Source organism: Saimiri boliviensis, chromosome 1 (genome assembly GCF_048565385.1).
Source record: "Saimiri boliviensis isolate mSaiBol1 chromosome 1, mSaiBol1.pri, whole genome shotgun sequence".
Classification (NCBI taxonomy): Eukaryota; Metazoa; Chordata; class Mammalia; order Primates; family Cebidae; genus Saimiri; species Saimiri boliviensis.
This window is the reverse complement of record NC_133449.1, coordinates 161236519-161259234: the sequence shown is the minus strand read 5'-3', so window position 1 is coordinate 161259234 and position 22716 is coordinate 161236519. Positions and strand designations below refer to the sequence as shown.

The following is a 22716-nucleotide window of genomic DNA, read 5'->3' as shown; positions in this document are numbered from 1 at the left end:
ACCACCAACCTGTGACCGTGCTGAGCCTGGCGGCAAGGGTGGCAAATTCCAAAGCCTTCTCGTAGCCTTCGAGGCTGATCTGCAGCTCTGTGAGCTTGTTGAAAATCCGGAGCTCAGTTCTCACTGCCTTCATCCTCCTTGCTAAAGGAATAGCTCCAGCCTAAGAACAGAGGCACCAGGAACTTCTTTAGTCTAGCTATTGGTGCATACCATACACTGGGAGGCTTATCTTCTCCAAGCGGGGATTGGGGGATGGCAGAGGACTAAAGCAAATAGGGGTCAGCCATCCATGTTTCCTTGTGTGCCTTTACTCTCTCTCTCTCTGGTCCTTGCTCATGGTGCTTTGTCCATATCTTAAAGTAGAAGAAGTAGAGGGAATTGGGCCCCCTAATATTGGGGAAACCTGGAGAAACAAGAGGAACCTTTTCCCAAGGTCATGTGGGAAGTCGTTCCTATGTCAGCTGTGGGTTCCCCTAGCATCCACAGTGCTATCTATGAAACATACATGAGTATGCCCATAGAGTGTTAATATCTCAATAAGTGGCCATTTCTATGTCTTTATTATAATAGAATTTTAGGCAAATCATTTCATCTTTCTGAACTTTAGTTTTCTCATCTACAAAATGAAATGCATATGAAAGTAAGCCCCTCAATACTCAGAGATGCATTCCTTGTTCTTCCCTAGCTCAGTGCCTGGCACAGACTGAGTGCTTGCTAATGTTTGATCACTGAAAAAAGAACTGAACAAACAAATGAATGAATAGCTGAATGAAAACAATTTTAGGATCAAATAAGATCATGAGGCTTCCAAAATTTCAGTCAGTGATGAATAACAATCCCAATTTTTGACATATCTGCTTAATATCTGGACATTTATTTAATTTGTGTTATTCTTAACATCAACTCTTTTTTTCTTGCCTCATTCTTTGCAATATCTGTGAAATCATATGTTTGACGAGCTTATATAATATATTTTTAATTTTTTTTTTTTGAGATGGGGTCTCCCTCCCTCACCCAGGCTGGAGTGCAGTGGTGCAATCTCAGCTCACTGCAACCTCTGCCTCCCAGACTCAAGCAATTCTCCTGCCTCAGCCTCCCAAGTAGCTGGGACTACATGTGCGTGCCACTATACCTAGCTAATTTTTGTGGGTTTTTTTTTTTTTTAAGTGGAGATGGGGTTTCCCCATGTTGGCCAGGCTGATTTCGAACTCTTGACCTCAGGTGATTCACCTGCCTCAGCCTCACAAAGTGCTGGGATTACAGGCGTGAGCCACCGCCCCCGGCCACATTTTTAGTTTCTAAAAAACATATTTTAATGCATGCTCATTAAAAATATGATCAAACTAAAGCATTCATCTATGTAACCCTTTACGTAATCTCCCATCACGCCACCAGTAGTAAGTGGGAAACACTGGTAAACTTGAAAGTGTGTTACAAACTGTAAAGTCCAATGCACCCAACAGTTCGAGATGGTCTTCAACTCCTGGACTCAATTATTTCAGTGTATTATCCCAGGAAGGATAACTTAGCAAGCCTGGAATGACTAAGTTTATCAGAACCTTCCCTGAGCTCCCGCTAGATTGAAGAGAGGGCGAGTGGGTGGGTACTGGACAAGAAAGAGAGAGAAAAGAAATAACAGCAAGAGAGGAGAAGAGGGACCCAGGCCGAAGGCCAGCCTGACCCTGCCCACGTCTGTGCCAGGGCCTGGCTCGTCAAACTGAGCCTCTTGGACTTACTCGATAGTACTCCACTGCGTGATGTCTGTGGCGGGTCCCATTGAAGAACACATCACCTGCTTCTTCATAAAGTTTGAGAGCCAGCGAAGACTCCTCTGACTTCAGGGCTGTCTGGATGGCTGCCTGGGTGGGACAGAGACAGCTGTTAAAGGCAGAGAGAAGGGCTTCCAGACTGCCACAGGACTGGCAGAGCTAAAATGCAGACCACTTAAATCAATTAATCCTCTGCTAAAGTCTCCCAAATCCTAAACTGGTCTGCACACTCATAGGGCTGGTAAGAGGACTTAGAGATTCTCCTGTCTGGCATTTCCCCATTCTGGTGTGAGAGATTACTTTGGGCGGTGCTAGATTATTTTTAATAGTACATAGAAAAACATTTTGTTTTACTAAATACGTATTTATTTTAATGTGTTTTAGAAAAAAGAGATTAACAATGCATAAAACCTGCAATTTTAGATATTTTTGTGTAGGATAAGGCTAAGTGTAAAAAAAAAAGCTAAGTTGATCTGATGTTGAATCAAAGAAAAAAAAGTAAACAATGGTATAGAAGGTACATGTATACAGCAAAACCATGAATTTAATATGTAAATAACTGAAATTGAAAAATAGTGATCCAGGTCAACATCTTACAGTTTCCAGACGGTGATAGTGTTGCTCAGAAAGAAAATAGAACTTCTCCAAGTTCACACCAATAATCGGTGGCACACAAATGTTGGTGCTTTCATCCCAATACCCTAGCCTCCACATCCTCTTTATCTCTAGCCAGCTATTTTGGATTGCATGTACACCAGACGTGCTAAAGAAGTTGAAGAGTAAAGAATAAACCACTGCATCTGCAGCACAGTTACAGGACCTCAAATAGCCTCAGGTCCAGAATGATTCACTTCCATGGAAATGACCCTGCACAACGTCAATTAGTTGGGGTTGGGTGGGGCCTGGGATCAGTTCTGGCCAGTGAACACATTTCATCACTAGGACAAGACCCTGCAGTTGCTGCTATTGTATGGACAACTACAGAGAGAGAGAGAGAGAGAGGGAGAGGGGCAGTGAGATGGATTCCTGGAGTCGGGAAGCTTTGCCATCAAAACAGTGAACAATCCGAACAGTGCTCTGTGGACTTCAGTCTCCCAGAACATGCAAGGAGAAGACTGAATTGTCTGCTCTCTTGAAACCCTTTCAGCCCAATCGCAAGGCAGATGGCACAGAGGCTGAGACTGAAGGCTGTAAGTCACACTGTGTGCAACTCTCGGCTCCACCACTTACTAGTTATATCACACTGGGCAAATTACTCAGCCTCTCTGAGCTTCAACTGTAAAATGGAAATTATAATGGAAACTCCTACTGCATTTGTAATGAGGGTTAAACTACGACACACATGTGAAATGTTTAGCAAAGTCTCCTGTACACAGGAAGCATGCCATCAGTGTTAAGCAGCCACTATTAAGTCTCAGTAGAAGTAAATTTGTGCAAGTTTATGTGATAGCATAAGGAAAAGTAAAAAGAGAGAAAAAGGCCCGGCATGGTGGCTCACGCCTGTAATCACAGCACTTTGGGAGAGCGAGGCGGGTGGATCACGAGGTCAAGAGATTGAGACCATCCTGGCCAACACGGTAAAAGCCCATCTCTACTAAAAATATAAAAATTAGCTGGGCATGGTGGCGCATGCCTGTAGTTCTAGCTACTCAGGAGGCTGAGGCAAGAGAATTGCTTGAACCCAGGAGGCGGAGGTTGTGGTGAGCCAAGATCACGCTACTGCACTCCAACCTGGAGACAGTGAGACTCCATCTCAAAAAAAAAAAAGAAAGAAAAAAATATGGGAAAGAAAACTGGCATATTTTTATAGAATTAAACATCTTACATATCATCCCAGTATTTAATGTCAATAGTGTACAGATAGTAATAACAGTAAAATATCATGTATTAAACATTTACTAAGTTCTGAGCATTTAGTAAATGTCACATAATCAGTCCAAATGCGATGGCCCTGTGATTTGACTCTAGGCTTTTATCTCTTCAAAGCCCAGAACTTTTAGCACTACACTCTACCACATCTCTGATATTAAAAGTATGCAAACAAAAGATAATAATAATAAGAGAATAATATTGTGAACACGCCACATACACACCCACCTTGCCTCAAACAGCAGCAAAACCCTGAAGTCAGAGTGTATGTTGAGCTTTGGAAAGACGGGTATACTTCATGGGACAAGTGACATCACAGGTGCTATGCGAGTCTCGCGTCACATCCTCCCAGGGTGCATATGGGACTCAGCAACTGGCCCTTTGCTGCCTGTACTCAGCTTGCCAGACCACCTTGGTTTCCACCATGTGTTCAGGGAGCAGCCCAGTGTTGACCCTCTCTCCACAGCTTTAGGGTAAACATCATCCCTCTCTGGTTCCAGCTGGTTGATTTGGAAGGTACAGCTGCCTCCCCAAATAACCCAAGTCAACAACTCCCAGAGAGCTCTACAGAAGGCCTACCTGCAGATACAGCTCCACCAGCTCGTCTTCCTGCATGAGGTAGTGGAGTCGCCCCGCCCCAAGCCAGGCCTCAGCAGCCTTGTCTTTCTCCCCCAGGTCAATGAAGATACGCAGGCTCTCCTTGATGCACGTGAGGGACCTCCTGAGCGACCTGGGGACAGACATGAACTTGTGATGTGCGAGGGCTCAAAGGGGGCCTCAGGGTCCACTCAGCACGGAATGAAACAGAAGCTCTGAGCAGGGACAGCCACGTTCCACATCACACAGGGGAGTGGGCTTGATTGCATCCCAGCTCTACCCCAATCAGCTGTGTGACCTTGAGAAAGTACAGGATTCTTCTGTGCCTTAGTTTCCTCATCTGTAAAACAGGGCTATCATTGTGCCCACCCGAGTGGACTGCTGTGTGGATTAGATGAAATAAAACTAGACTGCTTAGAACAATGCCTATTATGTCCTCGGCACCTGATGAATGTTTAAAGATTACTTATAATTATTATTATTACTGATGCACGGTCCATCAAGCCTTCGACTGCCCTATAACCTTTTTTGGTGTTATGTTACTGATATGATTTGGCTGCGTCCTCACCCAAATCTCATCTTGAATTGTAGCTCCCATAATCCCCACATGTTGTGGGAGGGAGCTGGTGGAAGGTAATTGAATCACGCGGTTACCCCCATACTGCTGTTCTCACGATAGTGAATAAGTCTCACGAGATCTGATGGTTTTATAAAGGGCTGTTCCCCTCCACATGCTCTCTTGCCTGCCACCTTTTAAGACTGCCTTTGCTCTTCCTTCACCTTTAGCCATGATTGTGAGGCCTCCCCAGCCATGTGAAACTGTGAGTCCATTAAACCTCCTTTTCTTTATACATTACCCAGTCTCAGATATGTCTTTACTAGCTGCATGAGAACGAACTAATACAGTTACTAACACAAAGTAGATACCAAATGCATACTTATTGAGTGAATGCATGAATGAGTGACAGTAACTTTAAATCATAGAAAAGATTTTGATGTTTTGTTTATAAAGAAAAAACAAAGTAGAGTGCAAGTTTTAACAGGTTGGTGCTTAATGGGGTACCCTTTAATTTTCTGGAAAATTGTATTTTGTAGAAAACTCTCCCTCCATGACAATGGAGGGACCAATGAAGAAATGAGACATAGGTAATATATTTTCTCACGATTCAGCATTCAAACACAAAGAAGGAACACTGTGCATATCTAGACGGTAGTTCTCAATGCCAGCAACAACTAGAGTCACCTGGAAGTATTTTAAGCCCATCCACTGCAACACTCTTTCCCAGTGTGTGGCAACATCATGAGAGCCTGAGCACTGGATTCTCGGAATAGGGCTCAGGCACAAGCATTGTGTCTAAGCTCTCCACTGTTGTGCAGTTTGGATTGAGACTTGCTGATCTAGTCCAATCTTCTTATTTTATAGAGGAAACAAGCCCAGAAATTGGAAATAACTTCCATATGTTTGCACAGCACATTAGGGCGAGATCCAAGGACAGAACTCGCTTCTTCTGATTCGAAGCCTAGGATTCGTCCCATAAGACTCATATTTCCCAAAACATGATTTGTGGCCCACCTGCATCAGCATTTCCTAGGGAGCTTATTAAGCACACAACCCCCAGAGCTACCTCAGACTCACTGAAAAAGATTCGTTACAGTTGCAATTCAGGGACCTGAATTCCTAAGACACACCCGGGTTACACTCCAGGCACACCAAAGTTTGAGAACCACCACAGCAAACCACGCAACTCCTTCCAGAAACACTCATCTTCATCAACCACGTCTGTGGACACTTAAGTAGAAAGTCCTCCACAAATGTGGTTACTACTCAACCACGGACCTCTCAGCTGGCAGGCCCCTTTATGTGCCGTGAGGGAAACGAGCATTGCTCTCAGCTCCTAAGGCCCTGATCCTTACTGGGAATGGGGCAGTTGCTGGTCTTCTGGAGAGACTGCCAGGCATTTGGCCCTTCTAAGAAATAGAAAGAAAAACCTCAAGCTTTCTCTTCTGCCCTGCTGTTAACATGAGATTTATTGACATCCAGGATGGTCCTTGGCCACCCTTTTCTCAAGTTTTAAAATGTGAAACTTCCTCTGAGCATGTAATGAGCTCAAGAACTCCACACCACGCTGCAGTGACCACCAACCTCCTCGGCTCAGCGACAGTAACCGCAGGCGTCTTTCATGATAAGAAGCCCTGCCTTTCTCTCCCCACTTTATGTCTCCCCACAAACTCAAGCAGGGTTGAGATTCAGCAGGCCTGGACTCCACAACTCTCCTCACTCTCACTGAAACTGCTGGTGAAGACGAGACCCATAAATCTCACCCTCATCCTATTTCCTGCTCTGTTTTTCTATATGACCATTTACTGTCCTGAGATGCCCTTGAGGTACTATAACTGTTTTCTCCAGACCTTCAGGGAACACGATTAAGGTTATTACCGGCAGGCCAACTGTCAGAGCCAGCATTTGCTTCTTGTACTTTCTCCCTCTGAGTTCATTACGACTGAGGAAGACAGGAGATCTCTGTTTCTCTCCAAGAAACACCCCATCAGGGGAAGGTAAGAGTTATAGAGACCTGGCTGCTCACGCAGCACCATTAAGACTCCTTGCAAATGGAGGATTTTCCAAAGACAACTGCCCTCACCAAGACTTGCACATGGTCTATGAACTCCAGTAGAAAACAAGGGCTTTTGTGGTCTAATCCTGTCACCACTCACTCCCATTACTTTACATCTGCCAGTGTCACCTGTCAGGTGAGCACCAGATGGCCCAGCATGCCAATTCCTCTAGCTGCCACCCACAGGCTCTAGGTTTGGTTTGGCTTCCAAAGCCAAAGAAGCAAGGAGCACTGCTAGTGGACCAGCACTGAGGCAGCCTGTGTGCTTCTGAGTCTTGCCTGTGGCCTGCCATATTATCTCCTCTCCTTTCCCATCTTGATTCTTCTCTTTCTCTCATTTTTCCTGTCCTCAAGTTCAGTCTCTGGGGCTAAGTCTTTGTTTCTTCTTTCCTGCCTGAACATCAGCCATGAGTCCATGGCCAAGTGATGCCAAGACACCTGCATTTCTAGATTTCCTCTTATCACTGCCTGCTGGGGCTTCCCAGATCCCCACCCTGCCTAGATGAGTCTGTCTGACCTCTGCCTAAAGCCCAGCCTCCACTACTGGTCTCATCCTGCTTTGATGATGAAGATGGCCAAAAACTGAGGGCTGACCTATGTGAGGGGTTGGGTATATACTTTCAGCATACATTTTCTCATTTAATCCCCATAGAAACCCCAAGCCATCAGAATTTGTAGCCCATTTTGCAAATAAAGAAATCCAGTGGAATGCTGTTGTTTTGTTTTGCTTTCTGACACACATCCAAGTTTTCCTGCACATTTCTAAAGCCTTATTTTGAGCTCTCAACTGCTTTGTCTTATAATAGTAACAATGGCAGCGTTGTTATCTGACATCTATTGAGCACTTAGTGTGTACTAGGTGCTTTACATGCAAAATCTCATTTAATCATCACAACAGCCCCAAGAGATCAGTACTATTATTATATTCATTTTACAAATAGAAAAAAAGTAAGTCTTGGTAAGGGTAACTAATTTGTACCAAGTAATAAGCCCTGTTTAAACCAGGATCTAACTCTCAGAGTCTGACCCAGAACCCTTACACTTACCCCCTCAAGCAGTGCCTGATTTCTGGCTCAGATATTAGCACTTTTGTTTTAATTACGACTTTAAAAACCCTAAAGTTTTAAAAGACATAAGCTATTTTAAACCTTGAACAAAGTTTCCTCACGTGCAAAACTGGGGTGGTAGTGTACATTATAGCTTTGTGATCCGATGAGGACATTTCAGAAAAAAAAAATTCTTCCTTTATTTACAATGAAAATGAAGAAATAATTGCTTCTGTGTTAGAGATTAACATATTAATTATATATTTTTAATAAGTCTCACTTTTTCAGTTCCAGAGGAATAAGAAGCATAAATATAAAAATAAAAGACAAGAGCAATGGCTGCTAGGCTACTGATATATTCACATGCAAAGAATTAACCATAATTTTGAGAGGACCTATTACATGCAAGGCATCCCTTCTTTCTAAAAACAATATGCACATCCTTTGTGGCACTTATCACAATTTACGTGATACCTTCGATGGCTATTTGTACATTTATTTTCTGTACTAGTCTGTCATCGTGAGCTCAGGGACTATTATTGCCCTTGTTCAGTTTTTAGCACAGTGCCTGGGCCATAGTAAATGCTCAGTAAATATTTGTTGAATTGATTTAATAGAGCCACAGAGTTCTCATGGACCTTATCTGGTTCAGTTCTATGGCCAGTCTGTGTTGTGTCACCTCAAGGACAGAAGACAAGACTCCCTAAGATCCCTCCCACTGGGAGATTGCAAACCTTTATCAAACTAAATTCTGTAGTTGTCCCCTGGGAGGCAGGGAAGGCATGATTCTGAAGATATTAGACAAAGGGACAGAAAAGTGTCCCAAGGTAAAAATCTGAAGGCTGGGACAAAGTTTTCAATATCTACCTGTGTCCCCCACCACCCCAACACACACATACCCCATAACCCAATTCTAAACCCTAGAGAAAATCTTTCAAATAAGAGAAATTAAAAGCAGTAAAAAGGGAGCATGAGATCGTGAAAACCATCTTAAATTGAGAAGTCAAGGATCTGAGCTAGTGTGAAACCAAGTGGTGGAATTGTCTGGACTCTCTACAGCAGGCAGGGGTCAGCCTGATGAAAACGAGGCCCCTCTCAACCATACAATTCTACAGGGCTTCACTCTATAGTGTCCATACCTATTTCTTTTATCTAGGGCAAGAATTATTATTATTATTAGGTTTTTTTTTCTTGAGATGGAGTTTCGCTCTTGTTACCCAGGCTGGAGTGCAATGGCGTGATCTCGGCTCACTGCAACCTCCGCCTCCTGGGTTCAGGCAATTCTCCTGCCTCAGTCTCCTGAGTAGCTGGGATTACAGGTACGTGCCACCATGCCCAGCTAATTTTTTGTATTTTTAATAGAGATGGGGTTTCACCATGTTGATCAGGATGGTCTCGATCTCTTGACCTTGTGATCCACCCGCCTCGGCCTCCCAAAGTGCTGGGATTACAGGCTTGAGCCACCGTACCTGGACCGGCAAGAATTATTGGCTGGGCGGACAGAATACATAGAGTGCATAAGACTACGTCTTTTTAGATCAGGAGTTGTTAAACTATGGCCCGTGAGCCAAATACAGTCTTCAATCTGCATTTGTAAATAAAGTTATTTATCTATTTTCATACTACAGCTGCAAAGTTGAATACTTGTGGCAGAGCTCATATAGCCCACAAGGCCTAAAACGCTATGCTATTCTTTACTTAAAAAGTTTGCTAACCCTGCTCTAAATTCACACAGTTTGGGTATAAATCCCTGCTGGAAACCTCATGCAAGTTGTTTGGCTTCTTTAGTTCTCCATTTCCATAGTTCTTTCTACCTCATAAGGTTGTCCTGAGATTTACATATGGCTTAGTAAACAATCCATGCTTACTGAAGTCTTTCTATTATGGTGATCATTTTCACTGTGGATGTTCACTGTACAGGTCTGGATACCCGTTACAACCCCTCCCATGCCCACCAACCTCCGTATCTCCTTCTGGGGAAGAAGATGAATCTTCTTTGCCCCCGTATTAGTCTGTTTTCCCACTGATGATAAAGACATACTCAGGACTGGGTAAATTATAAAGAAAAAGAGGTTTAATGGACTCACAGTTCCATGTGGCTGGGAAGGCCTTACAATCATGGGGGAAGGTGAAAGGCATGTCTTACATGGCAGCAGGCAAGAGAGAGAATAAGAGCCAAGCGAAAGGAGTTTCCTGTTATAAAACACCAGATCTTGCGAGACTTATTTACTACCACGAGAGGAATATGAGGGAAACCGCCCCATGATTCAATTACCTTCCACCAGGGCCCTCCCACAACACATGGGATTTATGAGAGCACCAATTCAAGATAAGATTTGAGTGGGGACACAGCCAAACCATGTCATAACCCATAGCCAGTTGATCACCAAAACCTGTCTGTTAAATCTACAAAATGTCTTTCAAATGTGTCCTGACCTCTCCATGTCTACTGCTATTTCATCCACTTAATACCTACCCTTCTCCACTTTTCAAAATATTACTTAGCCTTCAAGGGCCTCCTCAAAGATGACCACCTTGATAAAGTCTTCCCTGACAGATCACCCCCATCCTTTGCTGAAAGCACTGTCTCCTTTCTCTCCAAACCTGCCCCTACAGAAGCCTGCTGCTTCTTCCATGAACACTTCCTGCCTCTGCTTGCTGTGGCTTTGAGCTTTGTGAGAATGCAAATCCCTTGAGGAAAATTTAGTTGAAGAAATCTGTCCATTACATCAAGACCCGCTTAATAAATTCCTCCTAAGCAATCTGTGCCAGGAAAACATTTGCTCCAACAGATACATGTGTTTTTGTTCCTTTGTCAGACAGTGAGAACCTCATACAGCTTTCCCCTTTTTAACTCAGCTACCAGGAAGCTTAGTACTAAATTACAGTAACCACCCCCAGGTGCATAGAAACACCCATTTATCAGTTTCTGTAATTGGTCTTTGTTCTTTTATTTTTTTAAGTGTTTTGTAGGAGGTGATTTATACATGCTAAATAAATACAGCATTACAGTATGTTCTCTTTGTTGAACTGGCCAATCTGCAAAGGGACAATGACCTTATGTGTACAGGGGTTTCCTCTGACACCTAAAGTATTTCCCAATATTCCACTCGGTATCACTCATTAGTGGTAAAGCAAAAGTGGATATTTATTTCCTCCCAATTATACAAATAAGAATCTCAGAGTTTAAAACTATAAACTATTCAAATTAAAAATCCTAATCTAGATCAATTTACGGAACAATGGAGTAAAGATTTCTAAAAATTTACTCCTCCACAAAAGCAACGAGAACAGGCAAAAATTGTCTAAATAAAATTTTTTGGAACTCTGGATATTAACCAAAGTTTTGCAAGGAGTGTTTATTCAGGAAAACGGCTGAATCTCGTTATGAAAATGAGCTTCATTGATTTTCAACTTGCCTTAGAGACATCTTGCTTGTCCCTAGCTCTGTGATACACCTAAAAACCAATAGCCTCACAATCATGGTAGCTGGAAAAACCACCACCCTAGCAATGAGCTTGAAATCCTCAAGCAATGAGCAATGAGCTTCAAATCCTCCAAAGTTTCATCCCCAGAGAACTGTTTCTGTTTGATCTGTTTAGAAGTTCCCTGAAAGCCTCCACTCACAGGGCTTGCTTGCAATCATTTAACCTCACTCAGAGCTCACTCAGTGCAAAATCCCTGAGGCATACGTCAAAAAATAATCAGCAGCAGTTGTTTAATATGGTCACTGCCTTAGGTGGTGAAAATATTTGGAACAAACAAGGAAAGGCCACAAAAACACATGAGAGGAAAAGATGGGAAATGAGATGTCCATAAAAAGCTTTCAAAGCTCTGACATATTCCTGGGAATCTAGAAGACCATATGCATGTGCAGGACTGTGGGCATGACCAGAAAATTCCAAAGATTTTTTTTAAGATGCTAATTATTACCCTAGGGTAACTATTGAGAAAATAACTGAGGTAGGGAGCAGCGGCTTAAGCCTGTGATCCCAGCACTTTGGGAGGCTGAGGCAGGTGGATCACTTGAGGTCAAGAGTTTGAGACCAGCCTGGCCAACATGGTGAAACTCCATCTTCACTAAAAATACAAAAAATTAGCCAGACGTGGTGGCACATGCCTGTAATCCCAGCTACTGAGGAGGCTGAAACAGTGGAATCACTTGAACCCAGGAGGCAGAGGTTGCAGTGAGCCGAGATCGCACCACCGCACTCCAGCCTGGGTGACAAAGTGAGACTCTGTCTCAGAAAAAAAAAAAGAAAAAGAAAATAACTGAAAGAAATAGGAAGAAATACAGGACAAGAAATAACAAGGAAATTAAAATAGTATACAAGAAAATATCTAACACAAATGAATGCAGTAACAGAGAAATAGAAAAACAAAAAGATATAAGCTACTAATATAGAGAATAAAATAACAAAATTGCAGATATAAATCCTACTTTACCTGTAATTAAATGTAAATGTATTAAGCACTCTAGTTAAATGACAAACACTGAAGAATGGAGAGGAAAGAAAATGTTTATACTGCATGCTATCTACAAGAGACATACTTTAGATTCAAAGACACAAATAGACTAAAAATATAGACCATGTAGACAGTTGACAGTAACCAAAGAGAGCTAGAGTGGCTATACTAATATCAGATAAAAAGATTAAAATGAAGGACATTTTATAATGATAATTGACTCAATCCATCAGAAAGGCATAATTATAAACATGCATGCAGCACCTAATAAAGCGCCCAAATACATGTAGAAAAAGCTGACAGAATGGAAGGAAGAAATAAACAACTCAACAATAATTAGAGATTTTAATAACACACTTTCAATAATGGATAGAAGAACTAGACATAAGAACAACAAGCAAATAAAAAATTATAATTAAAACTAAAAAATATTTATAGACTCCACCAAACAACAGAATACACATTCTTCTCAAGTGTACATGAAACATCCTTCAGAATAGACCATATATTGGGACACCAAACAAATCTCAGCAAATGTAAAAAGAATAAAGTCATACAAAGTAGGTTTTCCCACCACAACATGAAATTAGAAATCAGTAACAGAAAGAAATTTGAAAAATTCACAAATACGTGGAAATTAACATACTCCTAAATAACCAATAGACTGAAGAAGAATCACAAAGGATATTAGAAAGTACTTTGAGATGAATGAAAATAAACACAGCATGCCAAAATAAATAAAATGGAGTAGATACAATACTCAGGAAAATTTATGGCTGTAAATGCTTATATTAAAAAAGAAAAAAAAAACGCAATAGCTTAATAGTCCACCTAAGACACTAGACAAAAAGATCAAAGAAAATAATAAAGATGAGAGCAAAAATAAAAGATAAAGAATAGAAAAAAATCAATAAAGCCAAAAGTTAATTCATTTAAAATTTTTTGTTAATGACAGATCTTTGACTAGACTGATCAATAATAAAAAAAAAAAATTCTCAGGAATTAAAGTGAACACTACTACCAACTTTATAGAAATTATAGAAAGGATTATAAAAGAAATAAAAAATCTAAATAAACCTATAAAAACTAACAATATTGAATTAGCAATTAATAAAAAAAAAAACCTCCTTACAAAGGAAAATCTAGATTTAGAAGTCTTCACCGGTGAATTTCATCCAATGTTTAAAGAAAAATTTTACACTAATCCTTCACAAACTCTTTCAAGAAATAGAAGAGGAAGAAATAGTTCCCAACTACCCTATTATGAGGGATCAAAAAGTGAAAAGACAGCCCATGGGCTGGGATAAAATATTTGCAAATCGTATATCTGATAAGGGACTTGTATCCAGAATATATAAAGAATTTTTACAACTCAAAATTCAAAAGGCAAACAACCCAATTTAAAAAAATGGACAAGGGAGTAGATATTTCTCCAGAGATACACAAAGGGCCAGAGCACATTGCAATGATGCTCAATATCTGTAGTCATTAGGAAAATGCAAATCAAAATCACAATGAGATACAGTTTCACTCCCACTAGGGTGGCTGAAATAAAAGAAGACGCACGTGCTGCTGTCAATGGGAGACGCTGGAACCCTTATGCATTGCTAATGGGAAGGAAAAATGGTGTCATAACTTTGAAGAACAGCCTAGCAGTTCCCCAAAACTTTAAACATAGATTTATGGTATGACTGTAATTTTGCTCCTAGGGCTACCCAAGAGAACTGAAAACACTTCTTCACATAAAAATTTGTTCGTAAATGTTCACAGCACCACTATTCACAATAGCCATAAAGTGGAAGCAATTGAAATGTCCATCAACTGATGAGTGAATAAGCAAATGTGACGTATCAGTACAACAAAATATCATTCAGCCGTAAAAAGTAATTAAGTACTGATACATGTGACAACATGGATGAACCTCGAAAACATGATGCTAAGTGAAAGAATCCAGACACAAAAGGATAAATACTGTATGATTCCATTTATATCAAATATCCAGAATAGGCAAATCCATAGAGACAGAAAGCAGATTAGTGGTTTCCAGGGTTGGAGTGAGGTTGGGTAATGAGGAGTGACTGCTGATGGGTACAGGCTTTCTTTTAGGGGCCATGAAAACGTTCTGAAATTAGATAGTGGGGATGGTTACACAACTGTATGAATATACTGAAAACTGAATTGCACACTTCAAAGGCTGGATTTTACGGTGTGTGATTATACCTCAATAAGACTGTTAGTAAGGACTTCCAGGTCCAGTTCAATTCAGGAAACTTTTCAATAAAATGTTTGAATAGTCAGCCTCTGTTTGAATACTTGTAAAGGCAACATGCTCACTCTTACATAGGGCAGACTATTCTGTTTGTGGCTGTTTGGATTGTTTTTCTAACCACTGAGTTCCCCCACACCTTCCACCATGCCCGACATATTGGAAGGGCTCCCATAGTGTGAAGAAACGTTGGATTGACATTTCATAGTGATATTTTTAATGGAAAAAAGCAAGTAACAAAACAGTATATTATATAATAGAAATTTTATTTTATTATGTAACTAAAACATGTGTATATTATATATATCTAATATTTAAGATAGAAAATATGTATCATATGTAATCTTTAATATGCATGAACTATTCCTTGATGGATATTTAAAAATCTTTAAGCAGTTACTTCAGGAAAGTATCAAGGAAGGGAAGTTAGAAGGAGACCTGTATTTTTCACCCTATCACCTTCAATACTAGTGTAATCCGTTTCTTTTCTTTTCTTTCTTTTGTTTATTTTTTAAAGACAGAGTCTTGTTCTGTCACCCAGGCTGGAGTGCAGTGGCATGACCTCTGCTTGCTGCAGCCTCCACCTCCCAGGTTCAAGTGATTCTCCTGCCTCAGCCTCCCAAGTAGCTGGGACTACAGGCACCCACCACCATGCCTGGCTAATTTTTTTTTAAATATTTTTAGTAGAGACAGGGTTTCACCATGTTGGCTAGGCTGGTTTTAAACTCCTTAACTTAACTGATTCACCCGCCTCAGCCTAGTGAAAAAGGTGTAATGCTTTTTAACCTTAAGCAACTCCATAATACTAGGAAAAAAACGGGTTCCTCATTTGGGTGCTAAACTCTGATACTCTACTTCACTATATGTGATTTGGTTTTTTAGCAATGGAGAATCCTTAGAAAGGATACATTGTTTTCTGTGGCTAATACTACGTAGGCCAGTGTTCTCAAAAGACTGTTGGAACGGACATCCCGGGTTCTGCTCATGGCACTCTGACTACTGCGCTTGTCACTAAAGACCAAAGAGCCTGCCTCCAAGCTGCAAACACTTTTCCTTACCTGAGCCATAAGCAAAGGAGCCATGGAGTCCTCAACACAAAGCTCCTCCATTCTCCATCATAATCATCAGTGGCCACGTCAGCATATAGCTTCATCTCAAGGGCTGTGAGCTAGTAGACTAAGTTACTCACTAACGACTTGGCTTCCCCAAGCACACACATACTGTATGTCACCTCTGTGCCAAGCTCTGGGCTAGACACAATGTCTGCCCACAAGACCTTCTGAACATATTACGAAGTCTTTCAAACCCTAAAAGCTTATGTCTCTGATTTCAAAGGCACCCTAGAAGGCCCACAACTTTAAGAATCTGCACCAAAAATTCAATACACTTGGGAGGCAGCAGGAATTCTAGTATGAATATCCAGTGACAGAATAGCATAGCTAGCTGGTCCCAGACTCAACATTTTGCAGCTAGAAGGGACCTGATTCAACTTATCTTTACAGACGGAAGGTGACCAAGAGGAAAAGTGATTGATTTAAGGACACGTTATTAGGTCAGGGCAGGATCAAGTTATCTGACTCCTAATCCAGTTTTGGCTGCTCTTCTTCCAGCTCTGTGGCTTCTGACTCCCTCCAGTAACTTCTTGAGCCATCTGTAGACCCACCCCTGACCTCCTCTCCATCACACCTTTGTGTATGTTCACCCCCCATCACATCAGGACAGTGACTATGCATCCCATCTTAACTAAAGCCTCTGTGGTTCATGCTGACAGCATCCAGGGCCTTTTCTCCGGCTTCCCCCTTAATGTTTCAGTGGGTTTAGGCATCTGGAGTGGGGAGCTGGTGAGCAAAGGATGGCAGTGGGGTAGGTGATGTCTGGGAGTATTTAAGACTGAGCTTGCCCCGTAGTCAGAGGTGCCAATACCCTGACACATATTTGGCACTCTTGCTCCTGTCCCCCAGAATCCAACTTTTCCAGAGCCCAGTCCTATGATACTTCACTATGAGCATATGACTATGTCATCTCAATAGTTAATTCAAGCCTGCCTTCTGGATCTTCTCCAGAAGTATCCAGACTCTTACGGTGTCCTAGAATGAAAGCAGGGTAAAGCTGGGGAGTCCTGACTCCTTACCTGCTGCGTGGATTCAAAACTCCCTCCCCGCGATTGAAGGCAAAGAAAGCAGGAGGTTTGAAGGGTACCTGATTCTTGTAAGAGAGGGAAGGAATGAGGGGGTGGGAGAGGGAGATAGACTGGAGAAGAAAGAGAAGGTAGGGTGGAATTCATTAGCTGATTATTCTTTATCTGATTGTCCAGGTGCACACGGTTACCATGTTGCTTAGCAAAGCCAAAAAAAAAAAAAAAGTATTTAATTAGCCTCTCCTCAACCACCTCTCTGCTTAACAGTAGCAATTTTAGAAGCTATTCTGAATGCTCTATTTTAGAAGCCATTTATAATTATGAATGCAATACTGCAAGGCAAATCTGTTGCAAAGTGAACGGGAAGATCCTGCAATCCGTGCAGGATTTAATGGAATCAATTTAAGAATTGTTACGGAGCAGAACTTCAGTCTGCCCACTGGCAAATGAGGGTGAAGCAGCATTAGACCAGTGAAGAAACAAAAAAGAGAAAATCAACAGAAGATGGCAAAATCTCCAAGTGACAATACTGTGAATACCAAAGCGTTAAAGGAGGCATTTGGGTCAAATGGTTAAGTTTTGATTTATTTTTGCAAAAGTGAGGATTTTTAAGGTAGTGCTGAAAAGTCAATCACAAAACAAAGGAATGCCCCATTTCTCTGTTATATAATTTTGTCAGCATAATTAAGCCAAAAAGTCAACACTCCTATTATTCCATGTTTATTCTAAGACTTAATGCATAGTTGAAATTATAATGTAAATATTCTTAACTCAAAGGTGAAAATACACTTTATTTCATAATCTATAATTTCACTTTAAAGGTAAGTTCCCAACCAAACTTTTTTTTTACCATGAAATGTTATGCCCCTGCTTTCAGTGGGGGTTGTCCTTTCTTTACAACCAATTCCCCTCAGGTAATGAAGACCTCCTGCAGGTTCCTCTGTCCTTGGTATCATTGCCACTTCTCTGAATCATGCATCCTCAGTCAGGATCCCATGATAGGTGGTTATGGAAACACACAAGTAATAGTGACGCAGTTAACATTACTGAGCCTTATCTGCATATCAAGCACAGTTCCGCGTGTTTTATGAACATTAACTTATTTATTCCTCACAAAAACACTATAAGATAGATGCCATTACTATCCTCCTTTGGCTGAGGAGGAAACTGGGGCATGGAGAAGTTAAATAGTTTGCCCAACGCCACACCACTGGTAAGTGATAGATGCTCCGTGGTGGCCGCAGAGCCCTTGAGCTTTTGCACAATACCCCGCCTATACTATGTGCATTTGGACTTGGCTTCCTGTGGGAAAGAACACTGTTTCTCCTTAAGGAAGGAAAGCTGCTTCTAAGACAGTTCCTGAGCCTGACTCACCTCGCAGTGTTTAGGTTCCGATAGAGCTGCCCCAGGGACTCCAGCAGCCTCCCTTCCATTTCCCGGTCCCTGAGTTGCTGAGCCAGGGCCAGCCAATGCTCATGGTAGGTGATGCATGCTTCAGGATTTGGGGACACAGAGCTGTAGAAATGGCAGAGGGACTTGGTGACCTGAAGCTGACCTGAACACAAAGCAGGGACGTGAATGAGATGACTTGAGACAGGACATGGACATAATTTGCTCCAGCCCTTTTCTCTGTAGCTTCCCAGCAGCACAGGACATACTCACTCTTTAGGTGTCGATGCCTTAAGCCAAACAGCAATGCCACTTCATAGCAATGAAGGCCATGCGTCAGCTGGTGTCCAGACACCAGAACTTCAGCCAACCAGAGAAACACCTGTACTAATTCCATGTCTGTCTCCTTGCTGCCTTGAAGTTCACAGTAGAGTCGTACAGCCTGCAGGAGATAGTTTCTGGCTGGATGCTGAGCCAAGCACTTCAGGCTCAGGTGACCAAGATTGGCCATAGCCACTGCCTGGTTACGCACATCTCCCACCTCCTGAGCTCTGTTCAAGGCCCGAAGATAGCTCTTGGCTGCCCTGTTCACCCGGCCTTCACCTTGGAGTGCAAGTCCCAGGAGGTTATGGACAACTCCCTTTTGAGTGGCACTCTCTGTCTCCTTCAGGGAGCGTAGCAGTGGCTCAAGCACATCCGAAGCCTTCTTGGCCTGGCTGGCTAAGAGATAGGCCCATGCCAGGCAGAGGGAAGACTCAAAGGATTCCTGTTGACCCAACAGCTGCCCTAGCACCACTGCCTGGCTCAGGTAGTGGATGGCACCATCCGGAGACCTGTGCTGGAGGTACACTTTTGACAGGATGAGACACAGGGTCCTCTGGGTGCTCCGGTCTGCTAGCTCCTCACAGGCAGCCAGGGCCTGTCTGAGCATGGGGCAGGCCAAGGTGGAAACTTCACCCCAGCCTGGGGAGGGAATGCCAAGGAGCTTCGTTGTGTTCTGGAGGACCAGGTGGACCTGCCAAATAGGAAGAGACATCCCTTGGACACTCTGGATACCATGTTGCTGGACAGAGGCCACTGCAAGGTGTGGAAGATATTTCTTGTCATATAGAAAACTCAAAACACTGGACACAGCCTCAGAGGCAGGAGGGTGTCCAGAGAGGAGCTGCAGGCGCTCAGCAAAGGGCAGGACCTCCTCGTGCCGGCCTAGGCTCAGGAGCAAGCGGATGGCCAGAAAGCAGGCCCTGGCCTCCAGCAGGCTACTGCCCACTGCAATCCCCTGGCGCAACACGTAGGCCACCACGTCAAGTTCATTCTTGGCACTAGACTCACGGTCAGGCAGGCAGGCCAGCAGGGCACCTGCCTTTTCCAACAGGGTGGAGCCTTTATGTCTCAGCCTCTGCTTCAGGTAGATGGCGGCCAAATTGATGTACAGAGCGGCCACCAAGGATAGGTCCTCAAACGCCCCATTGAGAATGTGGATGGCCTCCTCAAAGTACACCCTGGCCTGAGAGAGTTTGACCTTCCTGATGCTCACCCGGCCCAGGAGGAAGCAGAGCCGGGCATGCGCCCAGGTCCTGTGACTCTTCTTGGCCCACTTTCTTGATGTCTCCAGGTAGGCCACAAACTCATCCTCCTCAGAGAAGCTGTAAAAGGAAGAAGTGAGGAAAGAGAAGGAGAAGTCATAGAGACTCTTAAAGTGGTCAGCGTAACCTTCATGATCCAGAAAAGCCAATATGGGGGCAAAGTTCTCGGCTTCCTCTTCCTGACCAGTGCTTAGGTCCATGAGCAGTTCCGGGTCATCAAGGTCATCAGGTTCCGGCAGTTGATAGCTATCTGAGGCTGCCGAGAGGAGCTCCTCCTCCAGGCTGGAGTCCTCAGAGCTGCTGGACTGTTGGAAGCCCATGGCCTGACGGTCCTCCCAGGCTCTGCCAGGCTTGGCCTCCTTGAAGCCTTCAAGCTGGGACGCTGAAAAGACAGGTAAAGTTGAGCAACCCTGGGCATCTGCACCTAAGGTGCCCACTCTTGGCAAGAGGACAGGAATGCTGTCCTCAAGGATGAAGGTCAGGTTCAGCATGATTGCTACTCACCACTCAGATCATTTGGAGGATTTCGGATGGATTCAAACCCACCTAAGTAGAGATGAAGAAAAAACCTGGTGTTAGATCAGGATGGGCCACCATGCCCATACCTCCAGGTGTACCCCAGACCAGTGGCCCCTTAGGAGACTTAGTGTTGAAGACCATCAGTCATCATTAAGGAACAGGGCAGAATTCTCCTTTCACCATCATCTTAAGAGCTGCAGGGGCCTAATCACCTTGTTTAATCCATGAACTTTACGGCTGGGAACCAAGGGACACGTGAAACTCAGAGTCAGAGAAGAAAAGCTGGAAACACAGGCTCTATGCCAAGACGTGTGGGTACTTCAGGTAGAGCAGTGGGGAACAGAGGGGGTTGTGATAGAATCTGAGGACCAGAGAGATGTGGCTCCCAAATCTCTCAGCAAGTTCCCAAATCTCTCGGTGGGAGCCAGGACACTACTCCCAGCACAGGGCACATGGGAGCACATAGTGCTACCTCCCACTTCCAAATGTATCACGCCCTTCCTTCTTCCCTCCTCCATTCATTCATCATTTATCCACTCAGTAGACGTTGGTTCCATGTGTCCACTGGACTGGACACTGTGTTTGTAAAAGTGGCAGGGGCAAGGGGCCAGAAGCAAAGGGTGAACGAAAAGGAGCAAAGATGCGTCCAAGGATGAAGTAGAGGATGGGAGAATCTAGAGTGCAGTTTGAGACATTTGGGGTTTGAGGTAGCTGCAGGAACTCCAGGCAGAGAACTAAATAGGTCTGGAGCCCAGGAGAAAAACTGAGACTGCAAACACAGATTTGCGACCCACAGCAGGTCACTCATTGCTGACCAGAGTCCCAGGACTAAATGTAATCACACAGGTGAGGCACTGGGGGGAAAATGAAAACAGTGGGGGAGCGAGGGAGTGGGGGAGTTTGTTAATAAGCCTGAGCAACTCACTGGCGAGCAGTAGCCATTGAGGGAGACTGAAAAGGCACAGTCAGAGAGAAAACAGAGTTACAGAGGCCAAGGTGACTTAAAACATGGCCACCTAATCCCACCAAAGTGCCACCAGACTAGGTAAGAACCAAGAAGACACCTGGGATTTGGCAGTGAAAAAGTGACCGCTGTTGGCTAAAGGAACCACAGTGGAACTGTAGATGTGAAGGCTAGATTCACGCTCCACAGGATGGCAGCTGCTAGAGGGAAGATTCTACCTCTTCTTAGCAGAGAAGCAACAACTGTCTGTGCCACCACTCTGAGTTCTCCAGTGAACTTTGAGGACCAGCAAGCCCCTTGCCAAGTCAAACCTTTTCCTGCTGTTCTCCAGGGAGGGCTTCTCCACAGATTTTCATTGAAGATACTCCAGATCTACAACCGCCAGAGGAGAGAAAGCCCCGTAGCTAAAGACGGAAGAGCTACAGAGCTTGGCTAAGGGCAGCTGTTCCCATGCCCTGGCCGCTCTGTTGTGGAGGGGCCCGTGCCCATCTTGGGCCACCTCTTCTCTCCCAGCCAGGACACCGAGAGCACAAATGGCACACAAGTTACAAAATGGTATCCCTTCTGGGAGGGAGAATTACAGAGGGGCAGCCTTCCCTAGGGTATAGGCCTTGGGAGTGCTAAAATTTACCAACAAGCTGTCCCCCGGCTGCTTGCCTTGGTGCTGGGGCAGCCTGTGCAACCATAAGGCACAGACTGCACCCCACAGAGATGCACTCCTGATCTTTTGAGTGAGAGGCAAGTGCCGTCTGGGGCCTCCTCTTCCGTCCTCCCGACCACTGGATCAATAGGTGGTGGAAATCGTGATCCAAGTCTGTCCCCCAGGCCTTCTCCTCAAGGAAAACTGCTAGTGCACCTCAATTTTGAGACATCAGGCTCCCACCTACTGGGCAGTGCCTACTGCTCCGGCTTCCTGCTCAACCTCATAAGGCAGTGTTGTCTGCTTGTGGCTTGTGCCAACAAAGCTCTGCCAGGGAAGGGTGCTGCGGCCTGAGGCAGGTGCTTTCACAAGTGCTCTTTATGCATGGACAAAGCTCTCAACTCCAGACTCTGCTCCTAGGAGATGGCCAGAAGGCCCCTTCTGCAGAATCTCTGGCTGTATTCATAAAATACGGATCATCTTATCTGGCTACACAGGAGCAGACACATCGCCATCAATAAAGAGATGGGAGAAACAAAAATTCTTCCTCACGTCACCATCAATGAGAAAATGTACTCCCTGACACAGAGCAATGGGCCTTTCTCAAAATAAAGGAAATGAGCATCATTCATTCAGTCAGTCAGTCCCTCAGGCACTGCTGAAAACTAGTCAGTTTGTCAGAGGAATCTTTCACAGCTGTTGAGATCTGATTCCACGACACAGAAAACACCCAAGACTAACACACTCAACAACTCAATATCATTTTGTGTCGGGGGCAGTGTGGTAAAGTAGATTGCTCTGGCTAGCAGTTCTTATCCTAGCTAATTCCTTTGGGCCTCATTTCTCAGTCTG

The 22716-nt window shown here is 43.7% G+C and overlaps 1 protein-coding gene across 2 annotated transcripts in view; it reads right to left on the bottom strand.

Moving 5' to 3' along the window:
• The window catches only part of SH3TC2 (SH3 domain and tetratricopeptide repeats 2), a 67195-nt gene that overhangs the window by 11165 nt on the left and 33314 nt on the right, over nucleotides 1-22716 (bottom strand). For both annotated transcript variants that reach the window (XM_003933998.4, XM_074379569.1), the window contains 6 exons: nucleotides 20246-20287; nucleotides 18429-20123; nucleotides 18141-18321; nucleotides 4218-4368; nucleotides 1737-1859; nucleotides 10-160 (listed from right to left, as the gene is read on the bottom strand). In XM_003933998.4, coding sequence (XP_003934047.1) covers nucleotides 10-160; nucleotides 1737-1859; nucleotides 4218-4368; nucleotides 18141-18321; nucleotides 18429-20123; nucleotides 20246-20287 — 2343 coding nt within the window. The remainder of the gene's footprint in view (nucleotides 1-9; nucleotides 161-1736; nucleotides 1860-4217; nucleotides 4369-18140; nucleotides 18322-18428; nucleotides 20124-20245; nucleotides 20288-22716) is intronic.